Raw genomic sequence first — 20,446 nt, forward strand, 5'->3', positions numbered from 1 at the left:
GCTCCCCTTGATTAATTATCAATATAACATAACAGTGATTCAGCCTGTAAAGCTTTTACAGAGAGCAATGTATTTCATGTTAGATTAACTGGCTAGAAGAAGGAAGAAAAGAAATGCCGTCTATAAAATGTTCACCTGCATCAATTTCATCACAGGACTGAATGCTGACATTCAATAATTGACGTGATCTCTGAGAAGTGCAGAAACACCAAAACAAAACTGGGATCTCAGAGCTTGCCACTTGTTATCGAGACTGATTACTGCATGTGAAAAACCTTTACATTCCGGCCTCCTCCTGCACTGCTGCTGCATTTCCAGTAGAAATGTTAAGGAAATGTTTTAATATTAATTGGAATAGATTTACATAAGGTTGGGAAGAATTTTGTGTATATATATATATATATATATATATATATATATATATATATATATATATATATATATATATATATGTATATATGTGTATATATATATGTATATATATATGTATATATATATATGTATATATATTTTATTTTGAAGACCTCCTGAGTAGGGAGTAGGGGTAGGAAAGAAACCATTGCCTTCCATTCTCTAACCTACATATTATTTGTGTGTAACCTATACATGCAACACTTAAAGGTGTGTTTGTGTCCTTTGTGTCATTCGTGACACCTGGAATGTTTTCTCTAATGAATAACATTTTCCTCTCTGTCCCTGCATTCCTGCCATAGCGCTATGTATAGGAGGGAGATTGGATACCCCAGGGTGTGTTTATCTGTAATTCTTCTCCTTTGTGTGCATATGTGTGTATGTTTCATTGCCACATGCTATACCAATGCTTTAATCACACACCAGTAAACCAGCTGGCGTCAAACAACATCTGAACGACCGGCTTTACTTTACACTTTACTAAGTCACACTCAGGCATCTGTTGTCCCTGCTTTCTTTTTGACCTTCAGTACTCTTGTGCAAGAAGAGCATTAACTCTTTTTCTGGTTCATCTCAAAAGATGCCCACCATTTTACCTGCCAGCTAGGTTATTAGGATAGAAAATTGCCTCTAAATTCAGCCTGACTGTCTGTCCAAATGGCAGATAACAATCAATACTTACCTAGTAGCTGCTGTACAGTATGTTCTTTACCCCCAGTACCTCAGCCATTATAGTTGAAACCTGTGTGCCTGGAACACTGGCTGACCCACTCTTTTTGACAGAGAATATATCGACTGTCATCAGGGAAGCTAATACCAACATATTTTTAGTGGTGAAAATCGAAAATGGCCATACAGTAAGTAACTTTACTTACTCAATCATCGCTTTCATAGTGTCTTTGCCTACATGTCACAGTAAGAAGGGTTATTTCAAAAAATGCTCTTGCTGTTGCAAAGGTTGTCCCTTTGCTGGCTTTTGTAATCCTGTAAAATGTCTTGAAAATTAAAAGGTACTTTAACTTAAAGTAATCCCAGTTTTGAAGTACATTGCTGAATGACAGTTTTAGAGCAATTTCCCCAGCTTGAAACTGGCAGCTGTCACTTAAGTCACATAAGCGCCCTCTCCCCCCTGAGCTACATGTGCTATATTGTTGCACTGTATTGTCACTCCTGCATTAAAAGCTGTAGAACCCCAACTTATCTCACAAGCACACTTACTAATTGCAACACACATGCACACGTATACGAATGGACTCTATGTACAAATGCAAAAACAGTCGCAAAAAAAATCCTGAAAATCATGACATCAGTGTGTTACTGCATGTGTTAGCAAAGCAATACAATGCACACACATTCTGACATAATCAGTGCTAGTCGAGGCAAGTGAAAACCAAGTAAAGGATATGTGTCCTACAGTCCACAGGGAGTGACGGATGAACACTACTGTCACGTCTCAGATGTCTAAAGCATCTTTTGAAAAATGAGGCTCTTTCACATGTGAGGATGTGTGCCTAGATGATGGCTTTGCCTTGTAATTATCAACACAACAACCATTTTTTCCTGTTTCAGCACAGTGTGACAGATTGGAGAGAGCCATTACACGGACAGCTTTTGTGAATGGCATACATTATAGTAAGAACATTCCATGCATGTGTGGTCTGTTTCAAAACACAGCCTCAGTCACTAATTGAAACTGAGGGTAAATTATGACTACTGAGTGCTACATGCCTAGACAGAGTATCAGGAGGAAATGTCATAACACATATGGATGTTAGTTCTATCACTCCATCAATCTTTAGTATGTAACGTCAGTACATACCAGTATGATAAACTCTGATCATACAGGACCAGAGTTGAAATGAATTGCTGCTTAAAAACAAAAACTGATTCTGAGTCATAAATCAAATCCAATTTAAACATTAAAGTGGCAACCTACAAAATTATAGTTTCTTTCATTGACACTTTTTGTGAATTGACTTTTTGCTCTGAGAAGTTTTCATTAAGATGAATAAAGTGTTGTGTAAGATTTTCCCCTCATAAAATAGTTACCCTGACAGTTTCTTAGCCTTTAAGAAAATATATCAGAAACATTGATTGGTTCTACTTGTCATCAGGGTATATATGATATATCTATATATCTATATATGATATAACAAAAGCACACACCAAAATGAAGGGGGGGAGACTTTGAAGGAGATTTTGAAAATAAAGTTTAATTATTTCAAAAAAGTTGTAATGTTTTTGGATTATTATTTTTTTCTAACAGTGGGCCTAATACTTCTGCGTGTCTTTTAAAAATCTTATAGCCTACAATACCAGTTACTACACATGTATTCATGTAAATCTATAACAAGAAGATGAAAGATAAAACCCCTGCAGTTTTGTGAAATAGGAAAGTTGTAATGGATTACAAATCAACTTGAACCACAGCTGCATTTGAGTCCTCCTGAACTCAGAAGTTCAGGAACTTCTCAATGCCTGTGACAATACTGACCGAGATGAAGTATAAACACCACTGTTCTTTTGTTCAAAGCAGTAAAGATTTTCATGTACAGTGTTCCATAGTGCCTCATCTGGGGTAGATTATTTGACCAGTGAGTGAACCCATTGTGTAATGTCATACTTGTAAAGTGAGGTCAGGTGAAACACAGTTACAGATCTCAGTCAGTTTCTGTATTCTTTAAGGGTTTGTTTGAGTAGGGGGGTGGGTACACTCGGTGCTACATTCAGCTTCACAACAGACAGATATGGCAGCCCATCCTCACAAGAAAAAAGACAGTATAGGTCTAAAATTCAGCCAGTAAAAACGGCCCGTAGTTACATTTATGCCGCAGTAATTGATGACTTCCTTATAAGGAGGAGGCAGACTGGGAGGCTAAATAGTTAGATGGAAAGTTAGTTAGTTATAAACAAGGTGGACTTTGCTGCCTGAGACAGCTGTTCACTTCCCATTTCCTGTCATGTTTCCATCTGCAAGTAGGGACATTTTTTTAGAAGCCATAATAACCTTACATTTTTAAAAAAATGTTTTTACAGTTTTGTTGACTGTTGCCATGATGATGAAGGTTGCACAACTTTAAGGCAGTACTAACTACATTTCAAGTGATCATTTTAACCAAAACCATGATCTTTCCCTAACCCTGACCAAGTGGTTTTTGTACCATACCTTAACCACGGTGTTGTCACACCATAAAACATCATTATTTATTAACAGTGATTTGTAATGGTTTTAGAAAGCGGCATTCTATGCTACTACTGTATGGGTCATTCTGGAGTACAGGAACAATAGACTTATGTGGTTGTTTAATTATGAAGATGTGTTGAAATATGGGCAGGTTTATAGTTTTTCCACTTGTTTTTCTAAATGTGTTAAATGAGGAAATGTATTCTTTAATTTACCTTACAGTAATAATAAAGGCCATATTCTTTCATAAATTTCTTTGTTCCATGAGTTCCAGTGTTACAGCTCTGTGTTTTTTGTTTGGTCAGGGTGTGTTTGATCTTTATCTACAGTCCACAGGTTTGCCTCCTCACCCATTTATGTGCAATTGTGCATGTGCACACTATACATGTGTGCACCTAGCTATACATTATGTGTGACTACATATCCTTTACATTTGCTATACAGTATATTCATGCAGTGGAATGACATTGCTGGTTAATTTTGCAGTATGTTCCTGGCAGGTTTATCAGTAGTACTGCTAACAATGTCAGCCAGGCATTGTTAATGCCTCACACGAATTCAGAAAATCTTCCTCTGTTAAATCTTTTACTTGAACTGGGGCCAAGATATTTATACACACACATACACATTTTGTGTGTGTTTGTGTGTGCATGTGTGTGTGTGTGTGCACGTGTATGTTCGTCAACTGACGGGACTGTACCAGCTGTAGCAAAATAGAGATCTTATATACTTTATTTAAGTACTGTATATACACATGTTTTTTGTTTTTAGGTTTTGAGCACACTTTTGTGTAAAATCATGAAAAAAATATCAATTTCATTCCAAAATCATTAAAGGGTACAGATAACTTGATTATATATTCTGCTTTTTCAAGGTAATCAAGTAATTGAGTTTGTTGCATTATTTAACACTATAAATTGTGATCTACATTCTGTAAACAATATGACTTTGGAAAGGTATTATTCCTCCATGGCTTACATATCACCCTCATGGTCTGGTAACCTCACTTCTTTCCAAGTCAGACCCAACATTTTTTCTCCAAACTTTCAAATTTGTAGACTTCAGTCCCCACTGACACTGACTCAAGTGACATCACTTGAGGCAATTTATGAGATTTCACACAGCTCCCTCTGGAGCCACAAAAGGCTTTATGGTACTTTGTTCACATATGCTACTACATGTGCTACTACTCCCCAAGGCCTGTAAACAGACTTCGATGTGTAAAATCAGCAGAGTTCCCCTTTAATGTGTAGAACTGTGGGGACGTCAGACATATGCTCAGGTGATAAACAAAATTAAAGTTGATTTAGCTACCTCATTAACTACTGCATTGTGTCCTCCATAAGAAAACAATTAAAACAGCAGTTACGGTTTTCTAACACTACAAATATTACAGTCATAGTCATACCACAGAGTGGTACATAAATGAGCTTCTCACCATTAGTGTGTCGTCTGTTTAATGCAGGTATGTAGCTTTTTTAAAAGGATGCTTATGATTCCATCTCCACCCGACCAAGTCTTTCCCATCATGCCTCAACATGTTGCTGCTCTGTTGTTTTCTGTAGATCAACAGGATGAAAGTCCCTCAATCTCTCTCAACATCTCTCATCCCTTATCACCCTGTGTGCTGCCCATTGCTGAGCCTCACATTTTTTCAGGCCATATGTTCTACATATCACATATCACCGTACCCTTTCTCAGAACACTAATAAGTCCATATAAACAAATATTCTGCTCATTTCCTTTTAAACCAACACTACAATTCTGCCACATCACTGCCTGCTTTCATCTCTCCAGTCTTCTTGTGCAGTACAGTATGTGAATTTCATGTGGTTTCATGTTCATTCAGATGTCACAGACTCTGGTGGTTGGTTCGTAAGCTCAAGGACAATCTGTGTCAATGAGTTTGACCTAAATATCCTGACTCAACTGTCTCTTCCCTGTCTTTTTGACTGCTGAATCCCTTTCTGAAGCCTCTTAATTTTGTTTGTATGAAATCCATCCACAAAGATTTTTTGCTTTAGCATTATTTATCACATTGTCTTTCTCTCACATTGTGTTTCTCTCTTGCTGATGAGGCCTGTTATTCAGACTCAGCAATGCAGAGAGAGTGTTTACATGGGTGAGGGTGAAAGTGGGGGAACAAGAGTGTGCTTCCTCTTGGACACTGTTGTCCATTAAAGTAATTACTTTATGGGATGTCAGGCAATGTCTAAAAGTTATACCACAACAATGAGCAGCAGAAGAAGACCAAGACCAAGGGAACTGATAAAAATGCCATGGTTCAAATACTTTTGGATATGCTGTGTAAAACCCACAGTTCACCACAAAGTGCATAAATTTATTATTTTTGTTATTTTCTATCGTCTTTCCTAAATATTAATTGCTTGTAAGAAACATACAGTAGATTGTACAGTACACTGTGTATAAATCTCATATCGAGAAAAACATAGATTCATTTAAAGTAAATTTGGCATGTATGCATGTTGGATACACTAGCAGAACTCTGGATTAGAGCCCAGTTGATGCAGGATAATTTTAGGCAGATACCGATATTTTACCGATACTTAGTTACAAAAATCTGACAATGACATATCGGTCATATTGAATTTGTTTACATAAACACCTAACATGCACAACCATTAAATTTTTAAAGGTCCAGTGTGTAGTATTTAGTAACATCTAAAAGAACAGACTTGGTAAATTGAATAGATTATTTATAAGTATATCTTAATTAGTGTCTAATCAGCTGAAAATAATAATTGTTGTCTTTTCCTTACCTTAGAAATAAGTCCTTTATATCTACATGGGAGCGGGTCCCCCTCCACGGTGACTGCCATGTTGCATCGCCATGTTTCTACAGTAGCATAGAGCAGACAAACACTGGCTCCAGTGAGGGCCTTACACGTTTTAGATTCAGTGGGCGACTACCGGAAATGCACCGGTTTTAAAATGAAGAAGAACGGACCAAACATTTTGTATTGTGAGAAGTTTTTGAAACCAAAATCTGATAAATGGAGGATCATACTTATTTAGAAAATCACAGGAGCATGAAATGTCTTCGTCAAAGACACGAAAACATGAAGAAGCAAAATGAAATCGGGACAAGCAACGGCATAAAACGAGGATAAAGCCAGATGGAAATCCCTGATGAGAGAAATGTTTGCAGACTGACGCCGAAGTTTACTGCTGGACAGGTAAGAGTGTAATGTATATTTATTTTGCCCCGCTGGTAATGGTTCAAAACCTAGATGATGTACAATGTTTATTAGCAGTGCATTAGTTTCCCTAAAAAAGAAACGCCGCCACGTAACGTTAAATAGGAGCCCACTTTAGCTTCAGTTTGTGCCTCTCACGGAGCTGGTGGTCTGACAAGAGACAACAGGGAGGCGACGTTGTGCTAATGACCCAACGATTTATTCATTTTCTGCGGCAGTAAGACAACACATAGTAGCATCGATGCATGATATTGCCTTTATCTTCATCCTAAAGTGACTGTGTTATAGGTCAGGGGTATTTCACCATGTGCCATTGATGGCTGGGAGTACGTTGGTTTTCGTTACAACCAAAGACAACAAAAGTTGATTTCACTGAACAGCTACTTGTCTCTGACTGAAAGTGTGTTAATCAATTAAATAATCTGATCTAGTCTGTTGTTGGGATGAAAATCTGCATGGAATAAGGTTGAACAGTTTCTGGTGAGCACATTAGAAAAATAGATAGATAGATGATTTATAATAGTAAGTTCATGAATTTGTGCTGTTTTATTTTTCTCAGGCACTATGGGTTGGCATTATTCACCATGTCTGTGACATTCACACCCGCCATATCAGAGGTATTGCAGACCAAGTCAGGAGAGGTCTAGGTAAGTGATACACATTTGTTTGCCTATGTAGCATATTAACTTACCCTGTAAGTCCTACTCTTGGTTAAATAGCACTATTTTCACATGTACAACTGTATAAAATGTATGAAATAGTAAATTAACTCTATGTGTAATGGTACTGTCTTCCACAGAAGCAGTTTTCCATGCAGCTGCTGCTCTACACACAGCTCCTGGAGCAGATGAGGAACAGCAGTGCCAGTGAATCATAGGTGTTGTTCCTGCCATGAGAGCATCTTCATCCAGAGCAGTAAATTGAATACCTTTGGTGTGGTATTGGTCTGACCCTTGTCACCTATTATATGTGCAGCAATTTGACTGCTGGAAGGTGATCAGATAAGTTTAATCACACTGCTTTTAGTGTTCAAACAGACTAATGATTTGATAGATTATTCTTTCTCTTCAGAATCAACTCTGAAGAACACAGAATAAGCTGTCAAAATGTTTGTTTGAACAGTAAAAGCTGCATGTTTATGTTATTCTTTTATTGTCCAGATTGAAAAGGATGTCCAAAAATGTTTCTGTTAAATAAAATATATTTTTATTACAAATGTCATTATTCTTAGTGTTGTTTTTTTATATTTTTATTTTGTGGTTCAAACTAGTGAATTACAGTTAACATAACCTGAAGTAGCAATGAAAATTAATCCATAACATGTACTACAGTGCCCTGTTCTGAGGATCAGTGGTATTCCAACTTCACTACTGTTTTATGTTGCTTTATAAATATAAATAATGTCAATATAAATTAATGGTGGAAGTGGTAATGACAATATACTGACTGCAGGGAAATACTGTTATTGTATAAGTATATATTAATATGTTTATCATTGCAATTATCACAGCACATCTGATGAATACCCTTTATTTGGTAAACTTGCACAATTAAGTTGAACAAATGTGAATATATAAACAAAAAGTTTAATAATTATCCAGGAAATATATAAATATATAAAATGTATAGAACAAGTATAAAATAAATAAAATATCAGAAATGTAACAAATAAATATGAGATGATTTGATGCCTTGATGATGAACAGGCAGGTGTGTGAGTACCTGAGATACTGTGTGGACGTTCCAGAGGACCTGGAGGGAAACTCAGAGGCCAGGTGTGAAACCAGTGTGATGTCTTTGGAGGACCAGGGAACTTGTCCCTGATCCTCCAAACACAGCAACTGGGGATGACAAGTCGGTTTCCTTGGCCTAAAGAGCCATGTTGTCAATAGATGAAATGTCTATAGGCAGCATAACAGTACTCTCGGTTGTCATCCCCAGGCTTCCTGGTTTGGCCAAATACCATAATGTCCTCCCAGTACCGCCTTTGAATGCATAAAAAGCATTTTCAAGACAGTACTGGGAGAAGTGCGGTATTACACAATCTGCAGGGTACTGGCCAAGTACACCATGGTACCCCTGGCACTCCAGCAAACGGTGAGACACCATGCCTGCACTGATGCATCATCAAGGCATCAAAAATGAACCCTGGCTGCCTCTGAAGCAGTTCACTGGTAAGCTGCCTTAAAACTTTGTAGAGGTCTACATTAAACAACATGTAACTTAGAAATGGCAAAGGCAGGATAACCTGATTATGGGAGAATTTATGTCCACCCACCTTCAACCTGAGCAGAGGTGTCATATGCCAAAATAACTATGCAGGTGTGGCCTTTAAAGTGTGTACTTGTTGGTTTTATAGTCTATGTGAAGTGCATATTTTACTGTGTGGGTACGATAGAGTGGAGAAGGAAAGAAGTCCTCTTATGAGTCCTGAAGTCCTTGAATCAAGTGAATTTCTTTTTTTTTCATTTGATAACAAGAAGTTATCATGAGAGTAGGAAAAAAGTGTCACACACTGTAGATCTAGAGTGTGTGACACTTTTTTCCTCTCAGGTCTACTTCTAGTGATCAGCACCCAACTACAACCGTTGGTGTGCATTACTTTTCTATTATAACAAGAAGTTATTAACCAAAGTTTCACTTCTTGATTAAGGAAGAGATTTTGTCTCTGTGTGTTTTTCTACACTATTAAGAACTTGATAATTAGATGATAATTACAATAATTATTCTCTCCTTTGTTTCTTCCCTCCATCTTTCCATTTCCAGCTGTGAATGTGTTTGGCCAGGACCTTCCGTCAGGCCCTCATGGCTGCACAGAGGGGAGCTGTTACCCAGCGACAGGAAACCTTCTGATTGGACGAGCTATTAACCTAACCACCACCTCCACTTGCGGCCTGGACGGTCCAGAGCACTACTGCATTGTCAGCCATCTGCAGGTCAGGATACACTCATGTGAACATAAAACCAGATTGAACTATGCAAAGTAACATTTTCAGGTTCAGGTTCAGATTCAGCATTTGGTAGTGATTATGATTTCCCATTCATACCTTCCAACTACTAATCATGCACATTATTTTTTCCTTCATGTGCAACCTTTGTGTCATATTATGTACAGTAATTCACATAGATTCACACATTCACACAGGTCCTTACGGCATTCTCAATCCCTACTTTAATAATTCTGACAATTTTTACTGCTTCTCAAAGTTTCCCATGCACACTCGACCTGACTCTCCCACCTGCCTGTTACATCTCTCAACACCCTGCCACACCCTCCACCACCAGAATATGTGATGGTTTGTTTGTTCTCTCCTTCATGCATTCATCCATCTTCATTTGTTCATCCATCTGTTTGATTGTTGCCTGGTTGGTTTCCATGAGCAAGGCCCCCTTACAAATGCCCAGTCTTTCAATATCAGCCACCAGGTGTGGACACACAAGTCAGCCACACCTCCATCACACACAAACACACTCTCCCCTCTGTCTCTCTTTCAGTGCCTCTCTTTCACTCTCACTGTCTTGAACTTACTGTTTTTACCTTCTGCTCCATTGTTTTCTTTGTGACACACATCTTTCTGTCCCCATTTGTGTCATTTCCATCTCCCATGATCGCTGGCTTTCTTCCCTCAGAGCATCCTTCTCAGGCCGGTGACGCACCATAACACTTTTCAAGAGCTGAGCCCATGAATGTGAGACAGTTGCAATGGACATTGATGATGGTTTCCTGTGTGCGTTGAGTACTTCTCTCTCTTGACTTCTGATGCAGTCGAGATGTTTGTGAAGGTCTTTGTTTGTTTTTTGAAGGGCAGTCTTTCAGTGTAGAGTGAATCAGTGAGTCAAGAGGAGGAGAATAAAGGAAGGAAAGTACATTCAGAATCATACTGTATGTATGATGTATGTTTCAGTAAATTAGACCCCAGCGATGAAAGTTTGAGGACTTGGCCAATGTGATATTGGATTCATCATTATGTTTGTTATTCCTAAATCCAGCTAACACCAGGGATGTAAACAAATACATTATGAACAGATAACTAGTCTGAACAGAAATGAAGAGCATCCATGTTATTGCAGGATTTTTTTTTTCTTTCTGTCACCAAATGAAAGGGAAGCACAGACATCATCCATACCTTGCTTCAATGAGGGGGCTCACAATTTACAGTGGTGGAGTCTCCAGTGATAAATGTCGATATAAATGTTGATAGATCCTTTTAGAAATCACATAAAAAAGGTGCTCCTTTTTTAATCCAAGTGATTGTTGTCTACAGTACAAAGAGAAAATGTTGGTCACCAAAGCACCATGATACCACCAAAATGTAAAACTTTCAACAGGTACATCCCCTGACTGATGTTGTACAGGTATTATTTGCATGACTTTACAGTAAACAGGAAAATGACATCTGAAGTTAGGGGCCATCTTAAAAGTGCTTGCAAAACGGCCAAGAAAGTTTTTCAGATTGTTTCAACATTTTTGATACCGTAGACACCAACTTTACATTCATCTATTATTATATACACAACCTCCAGTTTTTAAAGCATGCAATATGGCCCGATGCAATCTCTGTTAGAACCTCTTCCACTATTAATTCTCCCCGTACCATTAACAGTTACACAGCTTTAGACTCAGTTAAGACTTACTTTTTTTTTCTTTTCTTTTTTTTTTTCTTTTTTAACTTTTTTTGAAGGTGGTCTTCAAATGCAAATGTATAATGGTCATAAAACTGTGTTGCATATTTTGTCAGCAACTTATATCTTAAGATATACATAGAGGGTATGAGTATAAATGTCAGGAGAAAACAATTTAACATTCAAGAGCAGTCTAGACCATTTCTAAATACTTCTGGTGCAGGTCTTTTCCACTGCCAGCATACATCCTAGTACACATATTTTTGTGAAATATACAGCTATTGACACAGAGAGTAGCTTTGTATTGCATCTCCAATGATAGACAAAATGTTGTTGGTTCCTTGTTTTTCCATCCACTCCTACATGACTCCTGACAGGTTCACCATTATGTTGTCATTCAATTGTCTTGCATCCATACGCTACATGCATGCATTTCCGCACGTCTACATGTATGTGCCTGCACTTCCACACCCCAGGGCAGGGATATCCAACTTCCAGGTGAACATGATTGGCATCCTCTGATTGGTGAGAGGCCCTCTTTTACAGTAAGGTGCAGGACAGGGTGACAACTTGTCACGCCATAAATCCAGCTGCAGACCATTGCTGGTCTGTCAGAAGCTACTTTAGATTCCCACACCTAACATCACACTCTTGGTCTTTAAATGTCCAGGAGTTCATCAATCATTTGTGTTTGGCATAGGATCTCCTGGGTTGTTTTTTTGTTCCTTGTGAGATCGGATTGCATAGCTTTTATGCACAGTTGTATGCCAGGAGAAGCAGTGTGTTTAGGTCAAGCTAATTGTGTAAAAGGCCTTTAAAGGGGCCCAGGTTTGGCCCTTTAGACCCACATGGTTGAGTGGAACTGAAGCTGTAACTCTAGACAGGCTTACTAAGGCAAAGAGAAGGGACAAGAAAAGTAGAAGGAGATGGGAAATGGAATGGAGAATGTAGAAAAAGAGGAAAAAGAAGAAAAGGAGAAGTGAGATACTGTATTAATAGCGGGGAAATATCAGTTTCAGAGTGGAGGAACTGAGGTGGAAAGGAAACTGAATGAGGGAGCTGGGCTATACTTTTTTTTTTGTAAAGCCACCATTGTAGTGTGACAAAGAAGTGTTTTCGAATCAACATTAGACTTACATCAGTGTATTGTTGGAGCAGAAAGCCTTGTAGTCGAGCTGACCAGGCTTGACTAATGGGATATAAATAAGAGCTCAGAGGAGGCAGGGGGTGGAGGGGGGTCTAAGATGCACACAAGTTCAGCACCTGATGAAGCTTTACAGTGTCCTTGAAAAAAAAAATGAATCCAGTTGAAATCTGACTTTTATTTTACTTCTATGCACAAGGACCTAAACTTTCTCACCATCATCTCAAGTTTTTTTTCATAACTTTTTAAAATTCCATTCCTTTACAAATACCTGAAATCCTGCTTAAGGACTTCCTATAAACACCATAAAGCTGTGGAGAATACTCAGTGCTTGCTAATGATGGCACAGGCCGTTAGGATGGATGGGCTACTGTGCAGGAAGGGGTCTGAGCTGAGAGTGAGGGCAGATTTATACTGGGATTAGGAAGGGTGGGTGAAGAAGGCAAGCTTGCATGTAAGAAACACACACTCAATTACACAGACATACAAGTGGGCGTGGGTGCACATGTGGTCACGCACATCCACATGCATCCACCCAACCACACGCGCACACACACACACACACACACAAACACACAGACACCACTTCCAGCACACTTTAGGCATTTCTTTTCAGTTCTCAGCCGAGTCTCTTTAACAGCCATGCTGTTGTTAGCAGCTTAATCACCCCTGACAACAGCCTAATTAGGAAACGCTGCCCTGGAATCCACTGTTTCTCTGTGCCAGCCTACCCTCATCCGCTTGTTTAGCCCTCTTTTCCCTCCCTGCTCCCCTCTTCATGGCCCCATCTCACTCACCCTCTCTCAGCATCTCCCTCACCCTCTACCGACCCCTTCTTTGTCCCCCACCCCTGCTGTGCTGTTTGAGACCTCTCTCCACTGCGTACCCACTTCTCTCACCTGCACCTCTCCTCTCTTTAACCCCCTTTTCTAACTTTTCAAGCACACCCCTTCATTCAAGCCCTTGCTCTTGGCCTCGGTCCCCACATTTTTGTCTCTTTCCCATGCCCTTTTTTCCTCTCCTTCTGCCTTCTACCTCATCAATGTCCACTCTTCAGCAGCTAACTGCATTTTCCTACTCCCGCACCTCACCCTTTTTGCATCTCTCATAATCATTATCTAAACTATTGATGCTGAAGATGCAACCACTCTTATTAAGAATTTAATGAGAACAGTTGGTGATATTGTTGCTAAATTCTTAGCAACAGTAGTCTAAAGTCCCTGGGCACCCACTGGCATCCACAGAGATTTTAATATTTTGTGTTCATCATGTGTTGACTATCTTAATTATAAAATGTTTACATAATTATAAATTAGTGGACAGAGATCCTGTTGAAGATTATAGATTCTTAGTCATGCTAGCAGCGTGGTTTTTGGGATAGCAATGTGGGTGTGTAGGTCCACTGCTTTGGTTCAGACTGAAAAACTAAATATTGGATGGATTTCCATTCAATTTTGTACAGCCATTCATAGGCCCCAGAGAAAGAATCCTACTGAATTTCGTGATTCCCTGATTTTTTCTCTAGCTCCACCATGAGGTTGACATTTTTAGAATATCTTATATAAGATGTATTCAACTGTCAAAGGGATTGCCTTAAAATTTGGTACAGATATTCAAGGTCCCCAAAGTAATATCTGCTGACATCTAACGCCATCATCAGGTCAAAGTTTCCACATGTCCAGTGAAATATCTCAACATCTACTAGATGGATTGAATGATGAATCCTAATGATTTTCCCAATATGGCTGACGTATCTCAACAAATATTGGATGGATTGCCATTATATTTGGTACACACATTTTTGGCCCCCTCAGAACGATTTGTAAGAACTTTGGTGACCCCCTTACTTTTCACTAATTTTGATTTGTCTGATACTTTGGTTTCTGACTAAATACCTGTAAAACAAATGACATTCCCATCAGCTTCACTTGTACCTGTTAAATATCATAATGTTGTCATTGTTAGCATGCTGACAGTAGTATATTGTCCCAACCACTACCACTACTGCCTAATTACAGCCTCAGAGAGCTGCTAGCATGACTGTGACTGTTATTCTTGTTTTTTGCCCTTTATCCCAATCCTCACATCTGGCTCTGTCTCTCAAACTGTCTTTCTCTCTCTCTTCCTCCTATTCTTTAACTCCTTGCTTTCTTTTCTATCTCTCTGACCGTTTTTCCCTTTTAATCTTTTCACCCAGTGGAGACACAGTCAAGTCCCCTCTGGCCGTAGTCCAATTTACACTGGTATTGGCACACAGGGGAACATTATCCACGTTATTTCTGCTTGACAGATGAAAGCCCTGTAACAGCTCTATCATGAGTTTGACTGACACTACAAAACCGTAGAAACAGAAAGTGAAATGAACTAATATTTTATTTTTCCCCATGTAGTGCAACATCCAGAGGTGGTTTATCATGCAGCTGGTTCAGTCTCTTGTGATCTTGTTGGTACAAATCTGAAAGAGCTTGAATAAAAAAAACAAATGCAAATGATATTTATATTCAAACTCTACTTTTATTATACATCAGTCTCTATTTGTTTTTCACCTCGACAGGAGTCAGACAAGTGTTTCGAGTGTAACTCTCGGCACCGCTACGACCCGTACCACCACAAAAACAGCCACCGCATCGAAAACGTGATCTACCTCATGGACAGCAATGACAGGGACCAAACCTGGTGGCAGTCTGTCAACGGTTTGTGCCTTGTATATCCTTAAATATTTACTGAATGTAAAAACAGCACACAAGAACATAATCAGAATGTTCATTGTGCTGATTGACTCCGTCGTCATAGACACAGGGAGAAATTTCCTCTTCTTCTTGTCTTTTTACATCCTGATTGGAAATAATTTATATATTTTAGAGGGATTTTACAAGATGTTGAGATGCAGTGATGTAATAAAAAGAGAAAAAGTACCTTCACACTATAATATAAATCTATGTCCCCATATGGGTAATATTAGAAGACTTTGATATTTCTTCAGTGAGAGACAAAGAGAAGAAAAAAAAATACAAAGAAGGATGGAAAAGTTCTCCCACAGTCACTCAGTCAAGCAGACAGTGACTGTAGCAGTCAAGTCTAGTGCATCAATTGCGTTGTTATGATATTGATTGACAGTCATTTCCTCCACAGGAGAGGAGAATGTCAGTATCAGACTGAACCTGGAGGCTGAATTCCACTTCACACATCTCATCATGAAGTTCAAGGTACGCACACTTTTTCCACGCATGTGGATGACAAGTGTGCAATTTGCATGTGTGTGTAAGTGGACCTCTGTTTGAAAAGGTGACTCATATATGTGCTTAAGCATGTCAAGGTGTATACATGTTTAGGTGTGTGTTTGTTATGTACACTCAAACATTCAGCAACTGCATTCCATCAGGCATGAATCTGTCATCCTACTGTTAGTGAAGCAAACATGAAATAAAAGGCCCAGATAAATCAGTCTGATCACCAATTTTTCTCAAATAGTCCATAACTTATTGATTGATGTGGCATGTATTATATTCATACATACAGCACAAGCCTCCCTGTGATCCTATATCCTGTTTCAAAAAGAAAAATCACTAAAATACTATCAGCATATGCAAATGAAGTTAAAAATTCTGAATTCTCTTTTTCTCAGACATTCCGACCTGCAGCTATGATCATCGAGCGTTCAGCTGATTTTGGACGCACATGGCGCCCCTACCGCTACTTTGCCTCAAACTGTACCAGGACCTTCCCCAGCATCCCTGCCAACAGCCTGCACCACATCAATGACATAATCTGCGAGGAACGCTACTCCGATATTGAACCCTCCACTAATGGAGAGGTAAGACAGGAGAGACATGTTGGACTGGGAGGATAGAGGTTATGGTTAAAAGATGTAGCAAGCAATATTCTTGTTTTTTTTGTTGTTGTTTTTTTTTAACAAAAAAACCCCAAATCCAACAGTGTGGCAGTCTGTATCTCAATACTTTATGACTTCCCATCCTGTTTCTTGAGACATAAATCTTAAAGAACAACTCACCAATATACAGTATAGTTTCAATCTTAGAAAAGGCTACATAATCTCGTAAAACAGCTAGCCACTGTACTTTTTAGCAATGCTCAAATGGGAGGAAATAGTGCATTTGTTGGGGACTATTTTCAGCTGCCAATTTGGTGCATGACTTACGCTCATTGATATGTTTTTAATAGTTTTTAGACAGCACTGGAGCTCTATGGCAAGATAAATCAGGCTTTGAATACACACACAATACTTGTTAGTAGATCAATTCATTGTGGTATTGATCTTTTCATGGGATTTTTTGACAATAAGAAGAATATAAAATATATATAATATCGCAGTACTTGTCCTTTAATGTGTAGTTGAGGATTCTTAAAGAATAATTTGTGAGATAACTGTTGTTTGGAGGAATAGATGATCAATAGATGAGATGATCAATAGATGACCCAACACACAGGAGAATAAATACCAAAATAATCTTAAATTACTGGTTTGTTGAAGACAAAAGGTAGTTTGAGAATAAAACTAGAGTAAAGTTTAAAAGTTATAATCTTTTAACATTTTAGTCCCGGTAGATTTGGTGTTACACAAAGGACCAGCCACAGCTCACAGCTTGGTGCTCCTGTTCCACTACTCACAATATTTAAAGCTGATCTACTACATCTACAAAAAATACGAAAAATGTCTTGAATCACAACCTCAATGATGAAAACACTGTGTTTCCTATGACTCGTTCACAATTAAAGCCACCCTACGTTTCGCCAGCTGAATGCTTTTAATGTGAACTACAGTAGCAGCAGTAGCAAATGTTTCCTGTGAATCCCTCATGCACTTGAAGCCAATTTGAATCCACTAACAATGAAAACTACAATGTTTAACATAGACATCCAACATTATAACAGTATATAAATAAGAGAAAATGCATTTGTAAATTTGTTCATTTCACTTGCATATCCCTGTTTTTGGTGAACATCTGTTGTTTTAAAATTGATATAATCTCCTCTAATCCCAAAATCTAATGGGACTTCTCCGAAAACCTCTCTTGCTAAAAAAAAATCTGTTTTAAATTCAAGGTCATTTATAAAGTTTTGGATCCTGCCATTCATGTGAAAGACCCCTACAGCTTGGACATTCAAGGTAAGTGAAGTGTTCCTCAGTGATCTATGATTGAGACTTTTAACTCTAAATATGGACCAATAACACATTCATTAGCAGCACAGCATAATTTGTCTCTTACAAATTTCACCTTCATGTTATCTCCAGATGAAAACTTGTCATATTCTTTTCATAAACAAAGACTGTGTGCATCAGCAGTTCAAACACTAGTCAGTTTGTATTCAGACAAACTTGTACTACAAACAAAATATAATGTAAAATATTGAACTGCTGCACACTACTTTGCTGTTATTACTTTTCTTCAGAATCAGATCTTTACATCCATAATTACATATTTTTTGAAGATAAGACAAAAAAGTAAATGCTAAAATTGAACATTTAAGTAATATTTAAGTTTAAACAAAATGCTTCTCCCTAGAGGTATCAACAACAATTATTATTTTAAAGTAAATAGGTTATATTATACTTTTGGAGTAGTGAGGCTAACATAAAATGGACACCTTAATACCAGTCATTTAGGAAAAAAATGTTTGCATACTAATACAATTTCAGCCACAAATCAAGCTTAATTAATGTTTTTTTTGTTTTGTTTTTTTATTATTTGTCCTTTACAGAACTTCTGCGCATCACCAACCTGCGTATCAACTTCACAAAGCTTAACACTCTGGGAGACGACCTGCTGGACCGACGCTCTGATGTCCTCCAGAAATATTACTATGCCATCTATGAACTGGTGGTAAGAGGGAGCTGTTTCTGTTATGGACACGCCTCAGAGTGCACCCCAGTGCCAGGGGTTGACACACGAGAAAACGGCATGGTGAGTTAGTCGACTAGATCACGAGAAAATCGTACCTGTTGTCATTACAACATGTTCTGTACAACAGAACAGAAACTTGTTACATAAAAGACAACAAGAGCAGAAATTGTTTGTGCTTGTTTAATTTGTTCAGTACAAATTATCATGCCAAGATAATTTCATATCTGACACTGCCTACAGTAACCTATTTACTGATCATTTTGCTACATTCTGGCCAGATCCATGGTCGATGTGTATGCAAACACAATACAGAGGGCCTGAACTGCGAGCGCTGCCAACATTTCCACAACGACCTGCCATGGAGACCAGCTGAGGTGGAGAACCCTCACACATGCAGAGGTGGGAACACATGGCACTGTCTCAAAAATTCTGATATGAGCATGAACTCAGAAATGCAGATTATATTTTATTGTCATTTATTGTTAAACTGATTGCTGCCTGTTATTAGATGCAAATATTTTTTAACCCCTTAACATCCACCCTTTTTATAGAATTTTCGCCTATTTTGGCATACCCAAATGGAAAAGCTCATAACACAAGAACTGTAAGGCCATGATGTATGTATTAGGCTTCATTTGACAAGTGACATCTTCTAGTTTCTGGAACTGTGCTTGTTTAGCATATGGCTATAACACAAAGAAAACTACATCAGTTCAAATAAGGCTCAAAAAAGTGTTTTTGGTCCTTGTCTATAATGAGTCATATTTGAATAACAATAATTAGGACATGCTTTGTGCCAGAACTGTGCAGAACTCCATATACCTTCTACATTTTGTCAACCTGTATGATATTCCAGACCCCTAGGCCTAACCTTATGGGAGCTAGGGAGTTTTTAGTTTGTGGTGTCACTGGTGTCCCCGAACCTCTCCAATCATCTCAAATTGGCCAAATTGTGTTATTTGCTTTTACTCATTACTGTGTGATGCTACCGCTTACCACTGGCTTAAGAGGGTTGCTGGCAACCCAGTGGATGTTAAAAGGTTAAGGCTAGAGAAAGACATTTGCTTAGCCTTTCTCTGTGCCTTGAGATGACTTCTGTTGTGATATGGCGCTATATAAATAAAGATTGATTGATTGATTGATAGTTTTCTTGGATTTACACAAACACACACACATACAAACACATACAGAGAGCCGGTTGCTGGTATATTGTGAATTAGGTTATGTTTACTTTTGTTTCGGTCTCCTCAGAGCATCTAGCAAGCAGTTTTACTGACTTGTTGGCAGAAGTAGACTCACAATCAACAAAATATAATAATGTCACTTCACCTGTTGTAGGAATGTACAAAGTTCCTTTTATGTAGCCATCAGCAGCAGGAATAGGTGTATTGCATCTGCAATTTCCATTTTTTTTATGCACAGTGTAAAATTTTAGGCATGGCTTACACAGCATGGGTAGCTTTATTCATTCTTTAAAAAATGATACTCAGCAGAGCTGAGAATGTGGCTTCCGCCGATGAAAAATTTGCTCAATCTTCTCTGCTAATGCCAAACAGCTTATTCTGCCATTGACATTGTTTAGTGTTTGGTGGATTGGATGATTGAAGTTTGAAGAAACAAGACATATTGGCAATTTAACAATTTATTCATTTAACAAACAGGAGCCTCAGTAGCGTGTGGAAGAACCATACACAGCCACAACAGCCTGGCATCTCCTCCTCATGCTGGTCACCAGCCTGATCACACACATACTCAGCTCTGCTGCTCATCCCACAAATGCATGTTCCTTACAAATGTGGCACCATTTAAAAGGGAAATAAACAGGCTTTCCAACGGTATAAGATTTATTGCCAAGAAGCATTGTTACAACAAAGAAATAATCTACCAAACACAAATTTCCTTACTTTTTGTGTTATGTTTAGTTAATAGATGTAGAATGTCTCCCGACAGCAACCACATACCAAAAAAAAGATATATATAACGTTAATGTCTACAGCAGGCA

At 38.4% G+C, this 20,446-nt stretch overlaps 1 protein-coding gene across 4 annotated transcripts in view; it reads left to right on the top strand.

The window, feature by feature from the left end:
- Positions 1-20,446, top strand: part of lamb2l (laminin, beta 2-like) — a 96,254-nt gene that overhangs the window by 40,089 nt on the left and 35,719 nt on the right. For all 4 annotated transcript variants that reach the window (XM_042408126.1, XM_042408127.1, XM_042408128.1 and 1 more), the window contains 7 exons: positions 9,580-9,749; positions 15,135-15,273; positions 15,713-15,786; positions 16,206-16,394; positions 17,645-17,708; positions 18,302-18,504; positions 18,723-18,843. In XM_042408126.1, the coding sequence (XP_042264060.1) occupies positions 9,580-9,749; positions 15,135-15,273; positions 15,713-15,786; positions 16,206-16,394; positions 17,645-17,708; positions 18,302-18,504; positions 18,723-18,843 (960 nt within the window). The remainder of the gene's footprint in view (positions 1-9,579; positions 9,750-15,134; positions 15,274-15,712; positions 15,787-16,205; positions 16,395-17,644; positions 17,709-18,301; positions 18,505-18,722; positions 18,844-20,446) is intronic.

Source organism: Thunnus maccoyii, chromosome 4, assembly GCF_910596095.1.
Source record: "Thunnus maccoyii chromosome 4, fThuMac1.1, whole genome shotgun sequence".
NCBI lineage: Eukaryota > Metazoa > Chordata > Actinopteri > Scombriformes > Scombridae > Thunnus > Thunnus maccoyii.